The sequence below is a fragment of the Podarcis muralis genome, chromosome 16 (assembly GCF_964188315.1).
Source record: "Podarcis muralis chromosome 16, rPodMur119.hap1.1, whole genome shotgun sequence".
NCBI classification, from domain to species: Eukaryota; Metazoa; Chordata; class Lepidosauria; order Squamata; family Lacertidae; genus Podarcis; species Podarcis muralis.
Genome location: NC_135670.1, coordinates 11392844 through 11415438, shown reverse-complemented (window position 1 = coordinate 11415438; position 22595 = coordinate 11392844). Strand labels below are relative to the sequence as shown.

Below are 22595 nucleotides of genomic sequence, written 5' to 3'. Positions count from 1 at the left end.
GGGCAAGGGGGGCCAGTGGGGAGTCGCCAAGCGGCAGCTGGAAATCAGGGGTAGCTTCCCCACCAGAGCGCAGCGGGGGGGGGGGGAAGAATCCCACAGATTAGAACAAAAGCCTCCTCCTGCAGGAGGAGAGGGAGGCAGGACTGACCAAGCCTCCGTCAGAGAGTGGAGGGGCGGAGGAGAGAGCAGGGCCGGCCAGCCTCCCTGAAGGAGAAAGCAGTGAAGGGAGCAGTGTAGCCGTTAGGAGGAAAGTGGGCGGCTGGGCGCGCGCGCCAAGTTCAAATGTAGAGGCGCGAGGGACAGCAGAAAATCCGGATTGGGAGCCAGGTCCCAAAGCCCGCCGGAGACAGGGGGAGGAGTCAGAAGAATCCGCCTCCGAAGAGTCCAGGAGGGTTGGGACCCCAGAGGGCAGGAGGACCCGGAGGCGAAAGGAGCAGAGGGAGGAAAGGAAGAGGTGGAGCAAAGCTCGGGTATTGAACTGGTGTAAAGGAGGGGCGGATTCAGACGGGACTTCGCCGGTCTAAGGACTCAGACGTAGCGCTGCGCGCCACGGATATCAAACCAACAATGAACCACAATAAAGACTTTTGTTTATAAAGAGCAACTGGCGTTGGTCCTTTGTGAGCTGGGACCTGAGGCAGCCGCTGACAGCTCTGTTGCCAGAAGCGGCTTAGTCATGCTGGCCACATGACCCGGAAGCTGTACGCCGGCTCCCTCGGCCAATAAAGTGAGATGAGTGCCGCAACCCCAGAGTCGGTCACGACTAGACCTAACAGTCAGGGGTCCCTTTACCTTTACCCCGGAGTAGAGAGACAAGGCAGGATAGCAGCCTTTTCCTGGATGAGAGCCCCAGGCACTGCCCTCCCAATGCCAACTAGATGACTCCGAGTGCCCTACCTGTTAACAAATGGGATTAAAGAATTCTCGCAAGAAGCAAGGAAAGAGAGAATAGGTTTTATTCATGGTGTGTGTGTGGCATGAAGAGAGGAAGTCAAGTTGCAACCTTGCCCCTCCCTCCCCGACAGGAGGGGAAGCCCAACACTTTTCTCCATCGCATCCAACCCCACCCCGATCGTCGCCATTGATTCGGAATCCCAGCCCCAAGACATGGTGGTGCTTTGGAGTCTCTGTGGGCAGAGTTGGTTAGGAAAACCAGGAGGGGCTGGCATGTGCGCTTCCCCCAGAGACAGAGCACATGGGTCAGGTGAGAGTCACCTCCGGCAGCAAGGGAAGGAGGGGGCTGAGAGAGCGAGGAGGAGAGCCACTTCAGCTGTTGCCTTTCTTCGCTACGATCAACACAGCAGAAGGCACCAAACCTACAGAGGAGACAGAGAGAGGCAGAGAGTGGGAGGTAATGGGGAAAACTCACATTCAGCAGTTAGCAGGGCCTATGTGGTGTTAGAACTTTGGGTCAAAGCAAAACAGTCAATATTTATGTACAGTGGTACCTCGGGTTAAGTACTTAATTTGTTCTGGAGGTCTGTTCTTAACCTGAAACTGTTCTTAGCCTGAAGCACCACTTTAGCTAATGGGGCCTCCTGCTGCCACTGCGCCGCTGGAGCACAATTTCAGTTCTCATCCTGAAGCAAAGTTCTTAACCCGAGGTACTATTTCTGGGTTAGCGGAGTCTGTAACCTGAAGTGTATGTAACCCGAGGTACCACTGTACTGTTCTGGTGAAGTTGGGAACTGGCTCCCTAGAACTGGGCCAGGCAACAGTCGGGGATGATGAAATGTGTGTGTTCCAATTGCGTCTGGGGGAAAACTGGCTCTCCAGATATTGGTGGACTGCAACTCCCATCCTGAGCATTGGGCCATTCTGGCAGAGGCTGATGGGAGCTGGAGTTCAGCAGCTTCTGGGTTGAGTTGATGTATTTCTAGGCTGCTTTTCATTCAAATGGATCTCAAAACGGCTTACCAACAATACATAATAACGTAATGCAGCGTGAATCGTATGAAATAATTAACAAATCCTCAATAAAACAATTGCAACCTATAAAACGCTATTAACAAAATGAACTAAAAAAAAAGCTAACCATCACATTTACAGCAAAAGTCATATCATATGGTCAACAAATCAACATGGCACTTAGAATCTATAAAACAATATTAACAAAACAGCAACTAAAAAAATTAGGTCACCAGTTCCTCTGGTACAGGCTCTCTCTGTTCTTAGATGTAGCATAAAATGGGTCAGCTTTCAACAGACAGTGCTTTGGCCTAGGATGGTTCGGGAACCTGGTGTTGCCGGGGGGCGGGTCCTCATCTCCCCTGGCTCATCTGTCAATCACCTGACTTGGGGTGACGATTGTCAGGACTTTGGGCTTGCAAGCGCTTTATACAGCACACAACTAATTCACAAGCTTGAAGTCAAAACGTGTGAGCTAATAGGCAATGATTTCAAGCCTGCTTTCTGCAGGGACTGGCTGCGCAACTGAGCTCCCCACACACAGCCTGACCGACTGCATCTCTACCTGACGTCACATAAGGTACAGTGGTACCTCGGGTTACATACGCTTCAGGTTACATACGCTTCAGGCTACAGACTCCACCAACCCAGAAATAGTACCTCGGGTTAAGAACTTTGCTTCAGAATGAGAACAGAAATCGTGCTCCAGCGGCAGCGGGAGGCCCCATTAGCTAAAGTGGCGCTTCAGGTTATGAACAGTCCTCTGGAACGAATTAAGTACTTAACCCGAGGTACCACTGTATTAGGAGCGGGACGTAGCTTGGTGGGCATCGTAGGCCAAACTGGGAGCTGTGCTGGGACAAACTGGGCTCGTGACCCAGAGGTTCCCAGCGCCTGCCCAAGAATTCCTCCATCCTCCACGGAGTAGCAGGAGGGAAACACTCCAAGCAACCCTCACCCCCTTCCCTCTTCCTGCCCCAGCAATCTCAGACTCACCCAGCTCCTGCAGGGGCTTCTCCATGTCCTCCTCAGTGAAGACACGCCGCGGGAAGCTGGTGAGGAGGTGGAAAGGCTCGTCACCATTGTCCTTGCGGTTCAGCTCCACGTAGAGCCGGACGGCGGCCAGCTGCTCTTTGGCTCGAAACGTCTGGGTGAGCGACGTGCCGTCCAGCAGTCTCACCTGAGGAAAAGAGAGGGGGAGAGGATCTGAAATGGTGCATGATTGTCGCATCCATGAACATGAATAAGCCTTGGGGCTTCTGGGCTGTCCTCCCTCTCCTTCCAGCACGGCCAAGGGGAGATGGGAAAACGTACGTTTTTGGCTAGCTGCGGTTTAGCGTTACACCTGAACCCTAAACTGTGGTTAATCTTAACTGCAGCCATTGGGATGACAATGCACATGTAATTTTAAGTTGTTGTGTTGTTGTTTTTACTAAAGACCCTCATTCAGAACTTGGAGATTTCTTATCTGCCAAAGGTTTCAACCATGCAATGGTAATTGCTTATTTCTTTAATAATTAAGAATGTTAAGGTTTAAGGATTGTTAGTGCTTTATGTGGTTCATATGCTTCCTGCACACACTCTTGATAATCCTTAACCACAGGGTAGATGATGATGATGATCATCATCATCATCATCATCCCTATTTTGTTGCAAATGTGGGGATGGAGATCAGAAGTAGGGACCTGCCTAAAGCTACCTCAAGTGACACCACCACGAACTCCAGAAAATCATCAGGAAGCCACAGAAGCTGCCTTTCCTTAGTCAGACCATTGGTCCATCCAGCTCAGTACTGTCTACACTGACCGGCAGCAGCTTTGCAGGGTTTCGGAAGGGAGTGGCTCCCCAGCCCTACTGGGAGATGCCAGGAACTGGACCTGGTGATTTCTGCATGCAAAGTATACTGAGCTGCAGTCAGGAAGTCAACATCTGGAGCCTTGCCTCTGCCATGAAAATACTAGGTGGCCTTACTAAGCAAGCCCTCAATCTCAGTCCACCCCCCCCACCAGCCCATCTGCAATGTGGTGAATAATAATATCTTGCAGGGTTGTTGTGTAAGGATTACAGCTAGATATTACACCGAAGTACTTGAAAGCACTACAGAAACACTAAGAAATATTACCATTATTTTGGAAAAAGTAGGTTCATATTCCCATTATCCTTTGTGTGGGTCCCGGGGAATACCCCTTCTTTACTCTCTGACAGGTTTTATGAGATGTGCCAATAAGGATCAAAGAATAGGATGTATAGATTTAGTATTATCTAACGTCCCATGGACTGCAAGAAGATCAAACGCATCCATTCTTAAGGAAATCAGCCCTGAGTGCTCACTGGAAGGACAGATCGTGAAGCTGAGGCTCCAATACTTTGGCCATCTCATGAGAAGAGAAGACTCCCTGGAGAAGACACTGATGCTGGGAAAGATGGAGGGCACAAGGAGAAGGGGGCGACAGAGGACGAGATGGTTGGATAGTGTTTTCGAGGTTACCAGCATGAGTTTGACCAAACTGCGGGAGGCAGTGGAAGACAGGAGTGCCTGGCGTGCTCTGGTCCATGGGGTCACGAAGAGTCGGACACGACTAAACGACTAAACAACAACAACAATCAGGCTGTCCCTTTTTGGTTGTGCATCCTGGGCAAAGAGCTTGAACTGCTGTTTGCATTTTCTGTTAATTGCATTCCGACATGGTTCTACTTCTGTATTTATTTTAAGATCAATAAAATTAAAAGGGGACAAGTGAAAGGAGGCTCACAGCAGGGACCAATTTGGAACTGCAGTCTCCTCCAGTTTGCATGGCTGGACCGCTGATAACCTGGCACGGTCTACTTCTGCTTGCATTAGGCAGGGAAGATTTCAGGGAGTCTTTTACGGCAGGAATGCAAAAGGTTAAGGCCGGCCACCACATGGCTGTATGTTGCAAGCAGAGTGGCTTATGGTGTGTGCAAGAAACAGATGGGAACAAGCAGCTCTCTGCACACAAACACAAACACACAGCCTGCCCCGCAGTCAGTTACCTGTATCCTGCATTGATCATACTCTCGCTTGACGGGGGGTTCCTGGCTGGGTGACGAGGGAACCGGGGTGGGGGCCGATTGCTCAGGCAGGGTGGAGCCTTGGGAAGAGCTGCTGCAGCCGCCGCCAAACTGAATTGAAAAGGAGAGGTGGGTCAGTGGACAAAAGACTGCCGCCCAGCATCACCCTGATGTATGTTCTCAGGGCAGGCTTGCACTCTAGGGCAGAAAGCCCTGTTCGCAAATTAATGATAAATAATAATAATTTTATTTATATCCCGCCCTCCCCAGCCAAAGCCGGGCTCAGAGCGGCTAACAACAATAAAAGTAACACAATTTACATAAAATCACAATCAATTGATTGAAATGCATTCTAAAACCAATTCATTCTAAAATCAATTCAAAATCAAATTAATGGCAACCATTGGGCTAGAGTTCTGTGAGGACCAAAGGCCTGGTGGAACAGCTCTGTCTTGCAGGCCCTGCAGAAAGATGTCAAGTCCCTCAGGGCCCTAGTCTCTTGTGACAGAGCGTTCCACCAGATTGGAGCCACAGCTGAAAAAGCCCTAGCTCTGGTCAAGGCCAGCCTAACCTCCCTGTGGCCCAGGATCTCAAAGATGTTTTTATTTGAAGACCGTAAGGTCCTCTGTGGGACATACTAGGAGAGGCGGTCCCGTAGGTACGAGGGTCTTAAGCCGTACAGGGCTTTAAAGGTAAAAACCAGCACCTTAAACCTGATCCTGTACTCCACCGGGAGTCAGTGCAGCTGGTATAACACCGGGTGAATGTGATCCCGCGGTGAGGACCCCGTAAGGATATTGACAAGCTGAAAAGTGTGCAGAGCTGGGCGAATAAGATGATCAAGGGTCTGGAAACCAAGCCTTATGAGGAACGGTTGAGGGAGGTGGGCAACATTTAGCCCAGAGAAGGAGACAGAGAGCAGTCTTCAGCTATTTAAAGGGCTGTCACAGAGAAGATGGTGCTCTGGGGGGATTTGAAATCAATGGATTCAAAAGACAAGAAAGGAGATTCCGACTAAACATCTGGAAGAACTTTCTGGCAGCAGAAAGTTCTGGAACTTTCTGTTTGATGGTGGAACGGACTCCCATGAGAAGCGGTGGTCTCTTCTTCATTTTAAGCGGAGGGATGGCCATCTGTCAAGGAGTCTGTAGTGGCAACTGCTTCATTGCAAGGGGTTGGACTAGGTTGTTATTACTATTACCATTTATTAAATTTGACATCACCCTTCATCCGAGGGTCACAGAGTGCTTTACAATAGGAAAACACAGAAGTCCATACCATAGCAACGAACAAAAGGAATTCCCACCCCCACAGTTTAAAAGGCTATAGATGGTTTAAATAGTCAAACCCTGGGAGAAGAGGAATGTTTTTGCTGATGCTTAAAGATATGTAACAAAGGCACCCAGGGAGCCTCCGCAGGGAGGGCGTTCCACAAGCGGGGAGCCACCACAGAAAAGGCCCGTTCTTGTATTGCCGCCCTTCAGATCGTTTGTGAAGGAGGCACATGAAAAAGGCCTTGGATGATAAACGCAGGGTCTGTTATATGACTCTTGGAGTCCCTTCCAACTCTACAATTTAAGTTTAACAACACTGGAGGGTTTACCCAACAGGCAGGGCCTTGGCCTAAGAGCTTGGGCAAACAAGCAGGAGCAGCTTGCAATGCATTTGTTGCTGGCTTCCACCGTTTTGCATGGAAGGTGGGAGTAGGCCTTTCTGAAAGTTCTCTCCCGTAACATCCCTCCTACAAATACTCCATTAAAATGCATGCAGTGCTGAAATACAGATAGCTAGGTGCTGTTTGGACTCCCAGCTCCAATGAGCCCCGGGCCACATGGTCAACGGTCAGTGCTGATAGCAAATGGGAGCCCAATAATGTTTGGAGGGCCGTTTCCCCAAGTCTTGGATACATGCTATGTGAATCAGCCTCAGCTCACTCGCTCCCCTGTCCTTTCTCTCCCTCTGGGTCAGCCATGAGGAGATTGGAATTACTGTATTTTAATATTTTGTTGGAAGCTGCCCAGAGTGGCTGGGAAAACCCAGCCAGATGAGCAGGGTATTTATTATTATTATTATTATTATTATTATTATTATTATTATTATGAAACAGAACAGACTGGAGACAGCACATCCGTTACCTTGATTATTCCTTTCGATTTTTAATTCTTTTTATTTCCACCTGTGGGGCCCACATCTCTCGTGGAAGGAAGCCACAAGCAAAAATACGACTCTCAGAGCACACCCCTTTCCCAGCCTCTGCTGCTTGCTTACCTTCTTGGCTCTCTCGGCCTTGTCGCGCTCTATCTTCTCTCGCACCCGCTGCCTGGAAAGGAGAAGAGTTTTTATGTTGGGGGGAGGAGAGCAAAGGAGGCTGCAACTCAATCACAAGAGAGCACCATTTGAGAGCAGTCTTGGTGTCAAGAATGGGGTTATCCCAGCGGCAAAAAGGAAACTGCTTTGTACAGAGTCAAGACCTAGCTCAGTATTCATCTTCCGCAACCCTTAACTGGAGAAGCCCAGGCTTGAACCTGGGACCTTGTGCATGCAAAGCAGAGCTCTATCCACTGAGCTTAGAATCATAGAATCATAGAGTTGGAATAGACCACAAGGGCCATCGAGTCCAACCCCCTGCCAAGCAGGAAACACCATCAGAGCACTCCTGACATATGGTTGTCAAGCCTCTGCTTAAAGACCTCCAAAGAAGGAGACTCCACCACACTCCTTGGCAGCAAATTCCACTGTCGAACAGCTCTTACTGTCAGGAAGTTCTTCCTAATGTTTAGGTGGAATCTTCTTTCTTGTAGTTTGGATCCATTGCTCCGTGTCCGCTTCTCTGGGGCAGCAGAAAACAACCTTTCTCCCTCCTCTATATGACATCCTTTTATATATTTGAACATGGCTATCATATCACCCCTTAACCTCCTCTTCTTCAGGCTAAACATGCCCAGCTCCCTTAGCCGTTCCTCATAAGGCATCGTTTCCAGGCCTTTGACCATTTTGGTTGCCCTCCTCTGGACACGTTCCAGTTTGTCAGTGTCCTTCTTGAACTGTGGTGCCCAGAACTGGACACAGTACTCCAGGTGAGGTCTGACCAGAGCAGAATACAGTGGCACTATTACTTCCCTTGATCTAGGTGCTATACTCCTATTGATAGCTTCATGCCCCTTGCCCCTGCTCTCATGAAAGAAGCTGGAAAATTTTCAAGGCTACGAACCTGAGAAAGGTTAGAAAGGTCAGGTGCGACATGGAAAGGATTTTCAAGTATACTAGGGAGGTAGGAATTTCTCTGCTCCACATCCTGTTCCACTAACAGCATTTGCCACCTGCAGGTGTGGGAAACCTCTGGCCCTCCACAGGCAGCTGAGCCACAACTCCCACCAGCCCCAGAAAGCGTGGTCAATGGCCAGGGACAATGGGAAGTAAAGTCCAGCAACGTCCGTGGGGGCACAGTTTCCCCACAGCTGCCCTATGGCAAGAACCTTCACCACCATCCCACAAATTCCCCTCCAGAAATTGACTCCATGTTGCAACTCCCCCTCCCCAAAACATCTTCCAGCAAACCTTCAACTAGAAAGTGCAGATTCAATGAAACCACAGCTGTTTGCCCGTTTGCCACCAAGAAAGGCAGAGCCTGGGTGGTGGAAAAGTGGTAAATTCCACTCTTATGTATGTATACCTAGAATCCTGTCCTTTCCTTTCTAGAGTTCGGATAAATCTGGACACTCAGCCCCAGACACACAGTGTGTTTGTGTGTGTGTGTGTGTGTGTGTGTGTGTGTGTGTGTGTGTGTGACAGACAGACAGACCACTTGCTCTAAACCCAAACTTTCCCAAACTTGGGTCTCCAGCTGTTTTTAGACTCCAACTCCCATCATCCCTGGCTAGCAGGACAAGTGGTCAAGGATGATGGGAACAGTAATCCAAAAACAGCTGGAGACTCAAGTTTGGGAAGCCCCGCCCTAAACCACCCTTCCCCAACCTTATGCCCTCCAGATATCTTGAGACTCCAACTCCCATCATGGCAATGAACAAAAAGCTCAGTCAGCAGAGCGGGAGACTCTTAATCTCAGGGTTGTGGGTTCCAGCCCCACCTTGGGCAAAAGATTCTTGCATTGGAGGTGAATGGACTAGATGGCCCTTGGGGTCCCTTCCAACTCTATGATTCTGTGAAAAGGCAGCGTGGTATAGTGGTTACAGTGAAAGCCAGGGTTCGAATCCCCACTGAGCCAAGAAGCTCTGCGGGTGACTTTGGGCAAAACACTCTCTTTCTCTGTATCTCTCAACCAAACCTAAAACAGAGAGGGTGAGAAACATGCGGATCACCATGAGCTCTTTGGAAGTAAGGTGGGATAGAAAGGAAGTGGGAAGCAACACCTGGAGAGCACCAGGTCGGGGAAGCCTGCCCTGTGCAGTTCTTCATTACAACTGCAGCCGTCTTCCCAATTACTCGTGAGTAAGCTTCAGTGAAATCAAGGGGACTTGCTTTGAGTTAGGCAAGTGTAGGACTGTGCTGTAGACATATTTTGTTATCCTGCCTTCCCATTAAAAAGAAGGCTCAACGCAGCTCACAGCAACACGTTAAAATCAATACAGTGGTACCTCGGGTTAAGTACTTAATTCGTTCCAGAGGTCCGTTCTTAACCTGAAACTGTTCTTAACCTGAAGCACCACTTTAGCTAATGGGGCCTCCTGCTGCTGCTGTGCCGCCACTGCCCGATTTCTGTTCTCTTCCTGAAGCAAAGTTCTTAACCCAAGGTACTATTTCTGGGTTAGCGGAGTCTGTAACCTGAAGCGTCTGTAACCTGCGGTACCACTGTATTAAAATGCAAGGCGTGTTATGTTGGCTGGTTACGAGCCGCTGAAAGAGGGAGGGAGGGAGCAGGTGAAATGAATCCATTATCAGGTCACAGGGAGGTTAAAATATCTCTGGCATTTCCAGGTAGGGCTGGGGGAGAGACAGACAGACAGACAGACAGACAGAGGGATCCCGTGCCTGAAACTCTGGAGAGCTGCTGCCAGCCACTGCCAACAATAGTGAGCTAGACAAGTGCTTCCCAAACTTGGGCCTCCAGCTGTTTTTGGACTGCAGCTCCCATCATCCCTGACCACTGGCCCTGCTAGCTAAGGATGATGGGAACTGTAGTCCAAAATCAGCTGGAGTTTGGGAAGCACTGAGCTAGATGGACCAATGGCCTGACTCGACAGAGAAGCAACTTCCTATATTCGCAGCTCCTTTGCTTTGATTCGGGAAGGCGTTAAAAGCACCCGCAGACCATGAGAGGTCGGCTGCTGTTCTCCACTCCATAGGGGCAGCCCCCTCCCCGCTTCCAGACCCCCTCCGGGTCCCCACTGCCACCCCCCACAGCCTCTCACTTGGCCAACTTCTCCTCCAGCTTCTCCTTGCGCCGCTCCTCGGCCAGCTTCTTCATCTCGTCCTCCTGCAGCTTCTGGCGGATGAGGGAGAGCTCCTGGCCTTGCTTCCGGCGCTGCTTCTCCCGCTCAATGCTCTCCCGCTTCTCTCGCTCCTCCCGCTCTCGCTGCTTCTGAGTGATCAGCTCCATCATCCTGAAAGCACATGGGGGAAATCCCCGGGAGATCTCGTAAGCCACGCAGGGGCGTTGCCGTAAACAAGAGAGGGTGGAGTTGGGAGGTGCAGCTCTGTGCCCTGCTCACCTCGCGGCATAATTATGCAAAGAGGCCTTACCCTAACCATCAAGATTTCGTTGGGACTCCCCAGGTCCCATCATCCCTGACAACCAGTGATTCTGGCTGGGGATGCTGGAAGTCCAATAGCACATAGGGACCCAAGTTCCACATAAAGTGGGGGGGAAACATGCAGGCTTGCAAGATTAGCCTAATCATATTCTAGTCGCGGAATCCGGGTTTTCAGGTTGCAGAATTTAAAGCCGCCAGAACTATGATTACCTCTTTGTCTGCTCCCGCTTCTCTTCTTCGCTCAGGGGGCGTCGGTTATCTTCCTCCGTCAGCTCCTCTAACGTGGGATCTATGGGGAGATAAACCTGTTATGTTGCTACCCTCTGGGCTTGGAAGAACCCAAGGAGACAAGCAAGGAAATTCCTATATTTGAGGATGAGCAGAAAAAGAAAAAAGGAAAAGGAAAATTAACATAAGAACATAACAAGAGCCTGTTCACTGGATTATTATTATTATTATTAGTAGTAGTAGTAGTAGTATACCCTATACCCATAGATCTCAGGGCAGTTCACAACATAAAGGTCAAAGGATCTGAGTGCAACAGTAATTTTCTCCAGCTGTGATTCCCTGCAGCTGTTGCTTCTGGCATTGGAGAATGAAGCACTTATAGCCTTATCCTGCATGAATCTGTTTAACCCCCTTTTAAAGCCATCTGAGTGGCTGACCCTGAAGAAGAGAGTCCCTTCCAACTCTATGATTCTAATGTGAGTGGACTCCACAAATTTAACCATACACTGTTTGGGAAGAAGGACTTTATTTCGTCCGTTCCCACACTGCACTTCTAGAGTTCTAGAACAGGCACCCCCAAACTCGGCCCTCCAGATGTTTTGGGACTACAACGCCCATCATCCCTAGCTAACAGGACCAGTGGTCAGGGATGATGGGAATTGTAGTCCCAAAAAACAAATGGAGGGCCGAGTTTGGGGATGCCTGTTCTATAATGATGAGAGAGGGAGAAAAACCAGAGCCAAGAATGTTAAGGAAGAAGGCTGACAAAGAAGCAGCAACGGAAACATTCAGATTTTGGTTGTGGCTTTTAGCATAGATCTTTCTTGGACAAATCTAACTGACCAAGCAAGGCTCTCTGCCAGCAGGATTCCAGAACAGGGGTGGGCCAGCATGCTGTTACTGAACTATTAAGTCCCATCAGCCCCAGCCTGGGATGGGATGATGGGAGTTGCTGTCCAACATCTGGAGGGTGAGATGGCGGCTATTCCTGTTCTAGAACCTCTGGATAAGTTGCCCTCAGTGGAAAGAGATGGAGGTTCGAAGGAGCTCAATTCTGGCTGGATGGAACAATTTCCAATCTCCCCCCCCCCCTCTCCCAGGTGATAGTAAGAACTAGGCCAGGCACAGGACCCCTGATGAGGTTCCCTCCCACCTCAAGTTCTCCAGATTTGCTCTGACCTGATCCACTTTGCACTGACTCTGGCGTCCTTCCCTCGGGGGGCTCCTCTGTGCTCAGAACGTGGCCTTGGGGGGGCACGTATGGCTCGTCCAGGTCGGGATCATTTTCGTGCTCCATGAGCCTGGGAGTTAAGAGAGAGGCACCATTCAGGCGAAGACTGATAAAAAGAGGGCTAAAAGGGTCCGCAGGAGGGAAGAAGGGAGCCAATACTCACCAATCCATCGCTGATTCAATGCCCTGGTTCCCTGTTAGCGCTAGGGCCTTCTCTCTGGGTAAAAAGGAGAGGGACGAGGTAGTGAACTACATATGAACACAGGGCTATTCTACATTTTTTGTGCCTCTCTGAGAAGTGCTGGAAGCACAGGGCACTCATCACCCCAGCCCAACTTCCCCTTCATCTAGGGTGGGATGCGGGTTGTGGGACGACAACAGGGTTCACTGCAACAATTAAGTAAAATCCACAAAGGAAGCTGCCATATACTGAGTCAGATCATTTGTCCACCTAGCGCAATGCTGTCTGCACTGACTGGCAGCTGCTCTATACTATGTTTTCAGGCACGGAATGTCCCCCAGCCCAACCTGGAGATGGTGGGGATTGAACCAAGGACCTTCTGCAGGCCAGGTAGACGCTGTAGCCCTTCCCAAATACTAACACAGAAAGCTGTCTTCTACTGAGTCAGACCACTGAGATAATACTGCCCACACTGACTGGCAATGCTCTACCACTGAGCTACAGCTTTTCGTAAAGGCTGATTTTCAATTAAGGCCAATGGCCATGGTCTAGTACTGCTTGTCTGAACACACATATACACTGGGAGCATATACATATACATATACATATACATATACATATATAAAGGTAAAGGGACACTTGACCATTAGGTCCAGTCGTGACCGACTCTGGGGTTGTGACGCTCATCTCGCTTTACTGGCTGAGGGAGCCGGCGTACAGCTTCCGGGTCATGTGGCCAGCATGACTAAGCCGCTTCTGGTGAACCAGAGCAGCACACGGAAACACCGTTTACCTTCCCGCCGGAGCAGTACCTATTTATCTGCTTGCACTTTGACGTGCTTTTGAACTGCTAGGTTGGCAGGAGCAGGGACCGAGCAATGGGAGCTCACCCCGTTGCGGGGATTTGAACCGCCAACCTTCTGATCGGCAAGACCTAAGCTCTGTGGTTTAACCCACAGCGCCACCCGCATCCCATATACATACATATATATACCTGCAAGCTAACACACATATAGGAACAGAGAAGGGGTCTTGCACAGATCCAGCTTTCTTCTTTCTAGGCCTTCTGGGCAATAGATGTGGGACCAGAAGGGCTGGCCTTGCCATTTGAACCCGCACATGCCTCCCACCTTTCCCCAGGGGCAGACACCTACGCTCTGTTCTGGGGGAAGCCCATCTCAATGAGGCTCTCCAGAGCTGTAGCCTCCATGCTACTGGGCTGGGCTGCCACCACCACTGCCAGCAAACTCTGCAAAAGAAACAGAAGGAGTCCTGAAATTTGTGTTAGTTCCTTTAACAGCGAAAGGAAGAGGTTAACAAAAGGAAATAACATTCTGGGAGCCACAACAGAATTTTTTTTTACGTAAGAACATAAGAAAAGCCTGCTGGATCCGTCCAGCCTCCACTGTTTGCGCAGTGGCCAGCCAGATGTCTGTGGGAAACTGGCAAGCAGTTTCTTCTGTGGTTTCTAGCAACAGGTATTCAGAAGCATGCTGCTTGTGACCACGGAGGCAGAGCCCTGAGCAATCTGTACAACAGAACAATCTGTGCCACCCAGCAAACATTTGTCCTAAGATTTGTGGAATAAAGCTACAGTCAAAAGTTATCTTTGAAGTCAAAAGTTATCACTCTGCACTGGCACAGTGATAATACATGGAATTCTCATTTGTTTGTCATACTTTTGATACTTTATTGTACACCAGTTTGGGAGGTGTTTTTGTTTGTTTGTTTGTTTGCCAAGAATGGCTTAAAAGTCACACACACAGAGAATTGCTGGTCACGATTTTGTCGTGTTAATACAATTCCGCCACCATTCTGTTTCCAGAACGTGTCCTGTTTTCTTTTGCGCTCCATGTAGTTAAGAGAGAGCAAACCTCCCAACCTTGGAGAGAACTATCAGATCAGTGTGTGCAGCCAAGGCCTTGAGAGCCTGAACGCCACCCACACTCTTGCCTTTAACAGCTGCCTGTTAAGGTAGAAAAAAAATGAACAAGGGAAAAGTTCGTCTATCATTGTATTTCCACTCTGGGGGAGGTTTTGCTGGTTCATTTCTACACAATCAAACTTCGGTTCTCAAATGGCTCCGTTTTCTAACATTTTGGTTCCCGAACGCCAAAGACCCGGAGGTAAATGCTCCAGTTTTCGGAACTCGAACGTCCGACACAGAGTGCAAGAAGCTTTTGCAAACCAATCGGAAGCCCTGCCTCAGTTGTCAAACGTTTCAGGTCAAATGGTCTTCCGGAACGGATTACGTTCAACAACCGAGGTTTGACGGTATCTGAGGACATGGTTAGCCCATGCAGTGACCACCAGATGTTGTTGGACTACAGCTCCCATCAAACCCAGACAAAAGGGAGTTGGAGTCGAACAGCATTTGGAGGACACCACATGGGCCAATCCTGTCTTAAGCTGTTTGTAAAAGCTACAGTAGACTTGCCAGGGGAGGTGGGATGAAGGAACTAGCCTCTCCACCCTGAGATGACTCTAACTTAGGAGCCAGTGGGATATAGCAGTTTGACTGAAAGACTAGGGCTGGGAAGACCCAAGTTCGAATTCCTATTCAACCATTAAGTCAACTGTGTAGCCCTAGGGTCAGGCGTTCTACCCCACAAGCTCAGAGCAGCTTATAGCAGTTTTTCTAAGCATCAATAATTCTAGCAGTTTTTGGACTAGCTGGGCCTTCTTGACCGTTAGACCCACTATTAGTCCACTCAATCCACTGGAGCCTGTCTTCACATGCAGGTGAAGTCCCTGACTCACTGAGGGTTTGAGGCCGCTGTCACATGCTGACAGCTTCTGGGAGCCACAGGTGAGAGCTGAGTCTGGGGAAGGAAGGTGGAAAATTACCCCAGAAGGAGCATGATGTGTCCACCCTCACAATATTGTTTAAGAAGCCTGCTGAATACATTTTAAATTATTATTATCATTATTATTATAGCAAACCTACCCAAAGACACAAATTTAGTTACCTAGATTCGTTTTCAAAATTTTACTGACCTCATCAGTATTTCAGTTTTTTCTAATTATTGGTGGTGACTGTTTCTGTTTCAAGATAGTTCTGTGGATTTTATCTGCGGTTTCAATTTACGCCTCTTATAAATCTTTGCAAATAAATAAAATGCATGTATTATTTACTTATCCCCAGGGGAAGGACCTATGGGGTTTAAATTCGTCCCATAAACACCCACCCAACTATTTCTTACGCTTTCCTCCCCTCCATAGATCTTAAAGGGTTAAATGTAAGCCCCCCCCCCAAGGTCTTTAAAGCAAATGACCTGGAAGGGGGGAGGAGCCAAACGCGAGGCTGGAAAAGGGGGGCGCCAAGGCGGGGCCCTTCCCTGTTTCTTAAAGGGACCGCATATTTGGGGAATGGGGGGAGAACCCCGCAGGGCAGGCAGCGCCAGGTGGGGAGGGGGCCTGCACGAGCGAGCCCCCTTCCCTCTACTGCCGTTTCCCAGGGGGCGGGAGAAAGAGCGGCCCCCCCCCCCGCCTTTCACCTGCGCTCCGAGGGACCGGCGCTCTCGCTCGCTCTTCCCAGGCGGCAGCAGCGGCGGCGGCGGCAGCAAAAGCGCACCGGAAGCGGCGGGTCTGTCGCGCGGCCGCTGTTTGGCTCACGTGGGCAGGTTGCCGGAATGCGCGAAGGCGGCCGCCGAGGGACAGAAAGGGTGCGCAGAGAAAGGGTAGGGTCGGCAGAGAGCTTCGCCTTAAAGGGGCAGGAAACGGTTCGAGGGGGTCAAATGTGTGCCAAAGCGATTTTATCTCCTATTACACACATACACATGTATGTATGTACGTATGTATGTATGTATCCCTCCCCAAGGCCACCACACACCTGTCTTTTCTTTCTCTTTCAATTCATTTAATTAACTTATTACTGTTTTTATTGATGTGTTCTTTTTTACAATTTCATTATGTTATCATACCTTTCCCCTCATTTATTCTTCTCCTCGTTCTTTCTACCTTTTATTTATTTTCCATCTGCCTGCCCTTTTTTGAATTCTCTCTCTTGTAGTTTTTTCTTTCACTTCTCTCTTTTATTATTCTTTCTCTCTTCTCTTACGTTTGCTTAGTTGAGTTTTCCTGTCTTTTGTTTCTTTTTTATTTTCATTCTTTTATTTTTCATTCATTATTTCTTCTTTCACGCTTTCATTTTTGAGTCTTCCATTTTTCTCTTTCTCATTTGCTCTCTTTTTCTTTTCCTCCCATTCTTTCTCTTCTGTTTTCTTTCTATCATATTCCTTTCATTCACATTTTCTCTTTCATTTGCTCATTCATTCATTCACTGGCTGCAGGGGTCATAGCAAGGGTTGGGAACCTCTGCCCTGCAGGCCAGATTTGACCCTGCACGGATCCCAATTTGGCACAGGGGGGTCCATTTCCCCCAACCTACACCCACTTGCCCCATACCTGACACCACATGAGACTTCAGGTGTGTGGCAAGACCAGTTGTGCAGCTGAGTTTCATGTGGGGAGCTCCATCACGCAGCTGATCCCAGAAGAAAGCAGCTTTGCCAACCCTATGCTGGGAGCTTTACTGAGCATAGGGCTGGCAAAGCATCTTGTGCGGTTCCCACGCGCTGCACAAGGGACTTTTAACAAGTGAGCAGGACAACATGCCCATCAGTCACCTGACATAATGATGCCAGGTGATTGGCAGGTTGGTCAGAGTCCTGCCAGGCAAAAACACCCAAGGAGGGTTTGATGCAGGGACGGTGAGGGTTGCAGCCAGACCCAAGGTCCCCTAAGACCATCAGAAAAGCTCTGCTGGGTCCAGGCCCAGACCGGGGGGGGGGGGGGGGAGCCATATGGGCCACTTGGCCCAGGCCTCCGATTCCAAAGGGGGCCTCAGTCAGCATATTCACAATCACAGGTGATGCACTGGGGCGAACGCACTATTGTATATATTTCCCATTTTGTCTTTATATGCAGATACGGTTCAAGCCTTGAAATAAAATTATTTGTCAGCATAACTTTTGTGAAAATTATTTATATACAGTGGTACCTCGGGTTAAGTACTTAATTCGTTCCAGAGGTCCGTACTTAACCTGAAACTGTTCTTAACCTGAAGCACCACTTTAGCTAATGGGGCCTCCTGCTGCTGCCGTGCCGCCGGAGCACGATTTCTGTTCTCATCCTGAAGCAAAGTTCTTAACCTGAAGCACTATTTCTGGGTTAGCGGAGTCTGTAACCTGAAGTGTATGTAACTTGAAGCGTATGTAACCTGAGGTACCACTGTACTTACTTATTTATAAGACTTCAGTTATCCCCAGGGTAAAAAAAGGGGGGGCACATTATCTACCTGGCCCGGGCCTCTGCCTGGCTCTGCAAGGCCCTGGCTGGGTCCAGCATCCTGTTTTCACAGTGATCAGCCAGACCCCCAGATTCCCCACAATGGAAAGCCTGCAAGCAGGACCTGAGGGCAGCAGCAACTCTCCCTCCTTGCGATTTGCACGAATTTGCCTAATCCTCTGAAAGCCATCCAGATCAGGAATTCAAACTGTCTTGCTCCGGTGAGCAACCTGGCCACTGAATTCTGCACCAGCTGAAGTTTCTGAACCGTTTTCATAGGCAGCCCCACGTATAACACAATGCGGTAATCTAACCTAGAAGTTACCAGAGCGAAGATGACAGAAGTTAGGCTATACCTGTCCAGACAGGGGCGCAATTGAGCCACCAGCCAAAGCTGACGGAAGGCACTCCATGCCACTGACGCCACCTGAGCCTCGAGCGACAGCAAAGGATCCAGAAGTACCTTCAAGATGCGTAGCCACTTCTTCAGAGGGAGTGTAACTCCCTCAAGAGCAGGCAACCCTCCCATCCATCCGGTCTAGAGAACCTCTCACTAACAGTGCCTCAGCCTTGTCCGGATGGAGCTCCAGTTTCCTGGCTCTCATCCAGTCCATTACCAAGGCAAGACAATGGTTCAGCACACCCACGGCTACGATTGCAGTCTACACAAAGCTCAGCCAGGCTGGCAAATGCATTTCTCTGCCCCCACCCTAGTGAAGCTGGTGGCGACTGGCATTTGCTAAGCCGTTTTTTTGGCTGCAGAGCAGTCATGGGGATGGGAGCTGTTGGGGAATATTCTGCAAGATCTCACATACACCAGAACCGTGACCTCGCAAGCCCTCGCGTTTTACCCTAATAGGGTTTGTTGCGGGGGGGGGGGGGAATCTCTGCAACTCTCCTCCCTCCTATTGTGGCAGGGGGAGAATCACATGCATCATTATGACCTGGTTTCTGCAGCTGGTGGAAGCCTGGGCAGAAGGCCAAAGGCAAGAGAGAGTGTGTGTGGAAGAGAGAGGGAACTGCCTCTTTAAAGGACCCCTGGAATCCAAGGGGCAGTGTGCACTGGTCTCCGAGTGCAAAACTTTATTCAAGTGTAAAGCACACACACAGCGAGAGAGCGAGAAACTGGGAACAGATTGCAGGGCAGGGGCCAGGCCTGGGTCTCTGGCCAAAGGGGGCCAGCAAAGGAGAAACCGGGCAACATCTAAGATTGGGAGAGAACGTGCACCAGGGGCTGCAGGGGTGGCAGAAGGAGGAATAAGGAGGTCCAGAACTGGGCGAGGGGCTGGAGCCAACAGGACGATTCGGAAGAGGTGGGCATCAAGGCAAAGAAGAGGACACAGGTTGGAGGAGATCGGAGGCCGGAGTGACAGCTGACTGGGAGTAGAAGGCAGAGATGGGAGCCCAGCCGAGAAATAAATCCTGGATGGGTGAGGGCTCCTCGCCTCTGTGGGCAGTGGTGGGCTCCACCGGTTGGCCTGTCGGCCATTTCTGCCTCTCCGCCTGCCTCTTCCTGGTAGAGTTGGTAGCCAGCCGGGTGACCGGCTCACTGCTCCTGCTTTCCTGCGCATTCCACACCCTGGGAGGTGCGCTGGCTCTTGCTGTGGCCTTGACCGATGCCTGGCTGGCGACCAGAGGACACCCCAGTCGGAGGAATACCTTCGGGTGGGTGCGAGCCCGCATTGCGGGCACCCTGGCCAGCGCCGTCTTCCTGAGCGCCCTGTGCCTTGCGCTCCTGCCCGAGGCGCTCCGCAGGGTGGCCGATCCACACGTCACACAGCATGCGTTGGCCCTGATGGGGATCGGGGCAGTGGGGATCCCGATCCACCTTGCCAGGGTGGGACTGCATGGCCAGCAGCCCCAAGACCCGGGCACCAGGCCGTGCTGCAGCAGAAGGAGGGTGACTGAAGGAGACAGCTGTGCCCAGGAGATGGAAGGTGAGTTTGTGCGAAGGAGTGACTGGGGAGCATTGGGGCGGAGGGCAGGCAGCCGAATAGAAGGCAGAATCAGGGCCAGTGACAGATGGAGTCAAGAGCCAATGGCATGCAGAGCCCACATTCTCTTCCCTGCTGAGTTCTACAAGGACAACATTCAGACTGAGGAGGAGGAAGCTGGCAGGTTGTGACACCCTCTGGGTTTGTTCTAAGAAATTAAGATGGGCAGGTATGGCTGGTAGGGGGCAGACTGAGGTGGGCGGGGCAGTGCCCCAATTGCCCTAATGAAGCAGCCTACACTGAGAGTGTAAGGGGGGCAGGGAAGGAGAGTAGGAAGAAACGAATGGACTGTCTCATGTGCAGTGGTACCTCGGGTTACATACGTTTCAGGTTACAGACTCCGCTAACCCAGAAATATTACCTCAAGTTAAGAACTTTGCTTCAGGATGAGAACAGAAATCGTGCAGTGGCGGCACAGCGGCAGCAAGAGGCCACATTAAAGTGGTGCTTCAGGTTAAGAACAGTTTCAGGTTAAGAACAGTCCTCCAGAACGAATTACGTTCTTAACCCGAGGTACCACTGTATAGGCAATGTGGTGCCCTCTGCATGTTCTTGGACTCCAACTCCCATCATCCCTGACTATTGGCTATGCTGGTTGGGGCTGATGGGAGCTGGAGTCCAGCAATCTGTGTAAGGCACCATGTTGGCCATGCTTGGGCTATCAAATCCTGGGGTGGAGAACCTCCAAATGTTTCTTGGACTTCAGCTCCCATCAGCCCCAGCCAGCATCGCCAATGACCTGGGGGCAATGGGAATTGGAGTCCAACAGCATCTGGAGGGCCACAGGTTCTAATCCAGTAGTTCGAAAATTGGAAACCCTAAGGAAAATAACAAGATTAATGCTCTAAAGACGTTTCTGATGATGGCTGAAGAGGCAAGCTGTGCTTATTTCTTAGGAAAAATGGCTTGCCTCTTCTGCAGTAGAGGTGGCTGCAGTGAAGGATAGGGCTGATCATCACAGCCAGCCAGGATAGCCAAATGGCACCTCCATATTCAGAGCCAATCTGCTCTCAACTGCTGTGGACAAACAACAAGGGAAGGTTATTGGCTTCTCAGAGGCTTCAGGCAGTTTTTTTGGAACAGTGCTGACTCAGATAGACCTTGGATCTGATCTAGCAGGACAAATCTTACCTTCTTTGCTCCCCCAGTTCTCCTTTCTGTGATGTACATCTGGGGATGGCAGAGAAATTAGATTCCTTTTGCATTTTAATGAAAAATGACCCTATTTGTCCGTCTCGAACCAAGACACTAACACCTATCCATAGAAATTTGCACTTCTCACCAACGTGCACAAAAATATGTTCAGTTAAAGTGTGCATAAAAATGGATATGTTATGGTCATGGGTTTGAACCCCATGTTGGGTGAAAGATTCCTGCATTGCAGGGGGTTGGACTAGATGACCCCCATGGTCCCTTCCAACTCTAAAGTTCTAGGATTCTAAACTTGGAAATATTCGAAACTGAGAGAACCTGAACCTGACAAGCTCATCCACCTCTTAACTCCCACATAAGGAAATGTCTCAGGCCTGTCCTGAGGGCTGGATTAACCATTAAGCAAAATAATCACCTGCTTGGGGCATCAAGGGAAGCAGGTCACCACAGAACTTTTCCATTGCCAGATTTTTTAATGTTAATGGCCACCAATTGCTCAGCTCAGTTGAAATTGAGCTGTGCAACTATGCAACAAGGCAGGCTGGGTGCTTCATCTCTATGAAGTACAGAAGCAAACATGTTACCTAAGGTTAGTTTTGAGGATCTGATCAAAGACTTGGCAATTAGAAAAAGTAGGAGAAATGTGGTCAAATAAAGCGGAAGCATACAAAAATGAACATTATTTTCCATCTTACTGTAGGTTTCATGTCATTTCGAATTTTTTAAAAAAAGGGTTATTATTGTTTATATTTCGAATTAGATATATATGGGGGCTCCAAAATATTTTAAGTGCTTAGGGCCTCTAAAGGTCTTATAGTGGTACCTCAGGTTAAGTACTTAATTCGTTCCAGAGGTCCGTACTTAACCTGAAACTGTTCTTAACCTGAAGCACCACTTTAGCTAATGGGGTCTCCTGCTGCCGCCGCGCCGCCGGAACCCGATTTCTGTTCTCATCCTGAAGCAAAGTTCTTAACCTGAAGCACTATTTCTGGGTTAGTGGAGTGTGTAACCTGAAGCGTATGTAACCTGAAGCGCATGTAACCTGAGGTACCACTGTAATTTGGTCCTGCCTGTCCCTTCTCTAAGCTTCTGGTTCTTTTTCCTCATCTACAGATTTGCTGGGCAACGGCTCCTCGGCCAACGGGCAGCCCTGGATGGAGGAGGACAGGGAGGCCAGCCCCATGCCACCCTCAGAAAAATTGGGGCAGTGGACAACGCTTTGCGTTGGTCGGGTGGTCGCCTGCCTGGGCCCTGCAGCCGTCCTTCTGTACTCTCTCATGTTCCACCTGCTGTGGCCTCCTTGCCTGGGCAATGCAGCCTGCCTCAGCCACTGCCCCAGGTCAACCTGTTGGGCCTGGCATACTGCGGAGGCACTGCAGTGGGGACGCGCCCCTTGCTGGCTGCTCTACCTGGACCCTGGGCTCGCCGTGGCTGTGTCGGTGGCCCTGCTGTGCTTGGCATGGCCGGCCCTGCACAGCTCCGCTCTGGTCCTCATGCAGGCGGCACCGGAAGAGCTGGACCTGAGGCTGCTGGAGCTGCAGCTGCGGGCCACGGAAGGCGTGGTGGCCGTGCGGGACCTCCGCGTGTGGCAGCTCGACGGGCCCAGCAGCTTAGTGGGCACGGCCCACGTGCACTGCCGGGACGTGGCCACGTGCGAGGCCGTGATGGACAGGGTCCAGCGGGTGTTCTGCGAGCATGGCGTTCATGCCGCCACAGTTCAGCCAGATCTTGGTGTTTGTCCCGGTGGCGGGTGGTGCGAGGGGGCGCCACGAAAGAGGTGCCTGGCCCCGTGCCCTGCCACGGTCATGGAATACGAGACCACGGTGTGAGCTGAACAGATGCACCACTTGGGGGGGTGGGAGGGGTGG

General features: G+C 50.3%; 2 protein-coding genes across 3 annotated transcripts; one reads left to right on the top strand and one right to left on the bottom strand.

Moving 5' to 3' along the window:
* Nucleotides 1-940: 940 nt before the first annotated feature.
* UBXN1 (UBX domain protein 1) lies at nucleotides 941-15938 on the bottom strand. 2 transcript variants are annotated; one of them, XM_028709811.2, is made up of 11 exons: nucleotides 15790-15888; nucleotides 15290-15393; nucleotides 13447-13541; nucleotides 12275-12328; nucleotides 12060-12181; nucleotides 10863-10941; nucleotides 10311-10502; nucleotides 7210-7261; nucleotides 4924-5052; nucleotides 2905-3088; nucleotides 941-1316 (listed from the first exon to the last, which is right to left on the bottom strand). In XM_028709811.2, exons 3-11 carry the CDS (start codon nucleotides 13500-13502, stop codon nucleotides 1267-1269), a joined length of 918 nt encoding a protein of 305 aa, XP_028565644.2. In that variant the 5' UTR covers nucleotides 13503-13541; nucleotides 15290-15393; nucleotides 15790-15888; the 3' UTR covers nucleotides 941-1266. The 2 variants fall into 2 exon arrangements, with proteins under 2 accessions (XP_028565644.2, XP_028565645.2); XM_028709812.2 differs by lacking the exon at nucleotides 15290-15393 and having other exon boundaries at nucleotides 15790-15938.
* A 2752-nt stretch (nucleotides 15939-18690) lies between these two features.
* Nucleotides 18691-22595, top strand: LOC114586405 (proton-coupled zinc antiporter SLC30A1-like). The gene is made up of 2 exons (XM_028709813.2): nucleotides 18691-19518; nucleotides 21841-22595. Exons 1-2 carry the CDS (start codon nucleotides 18978-18980, stop codon nucleotides 22554-22556), a joined length of 1257 nt encoding a protein of 418 aa, XP_028565646.2. The 5' UTR covers nucleotides 18691-18977; the 3' UTR covers nucleotides 22557-22595.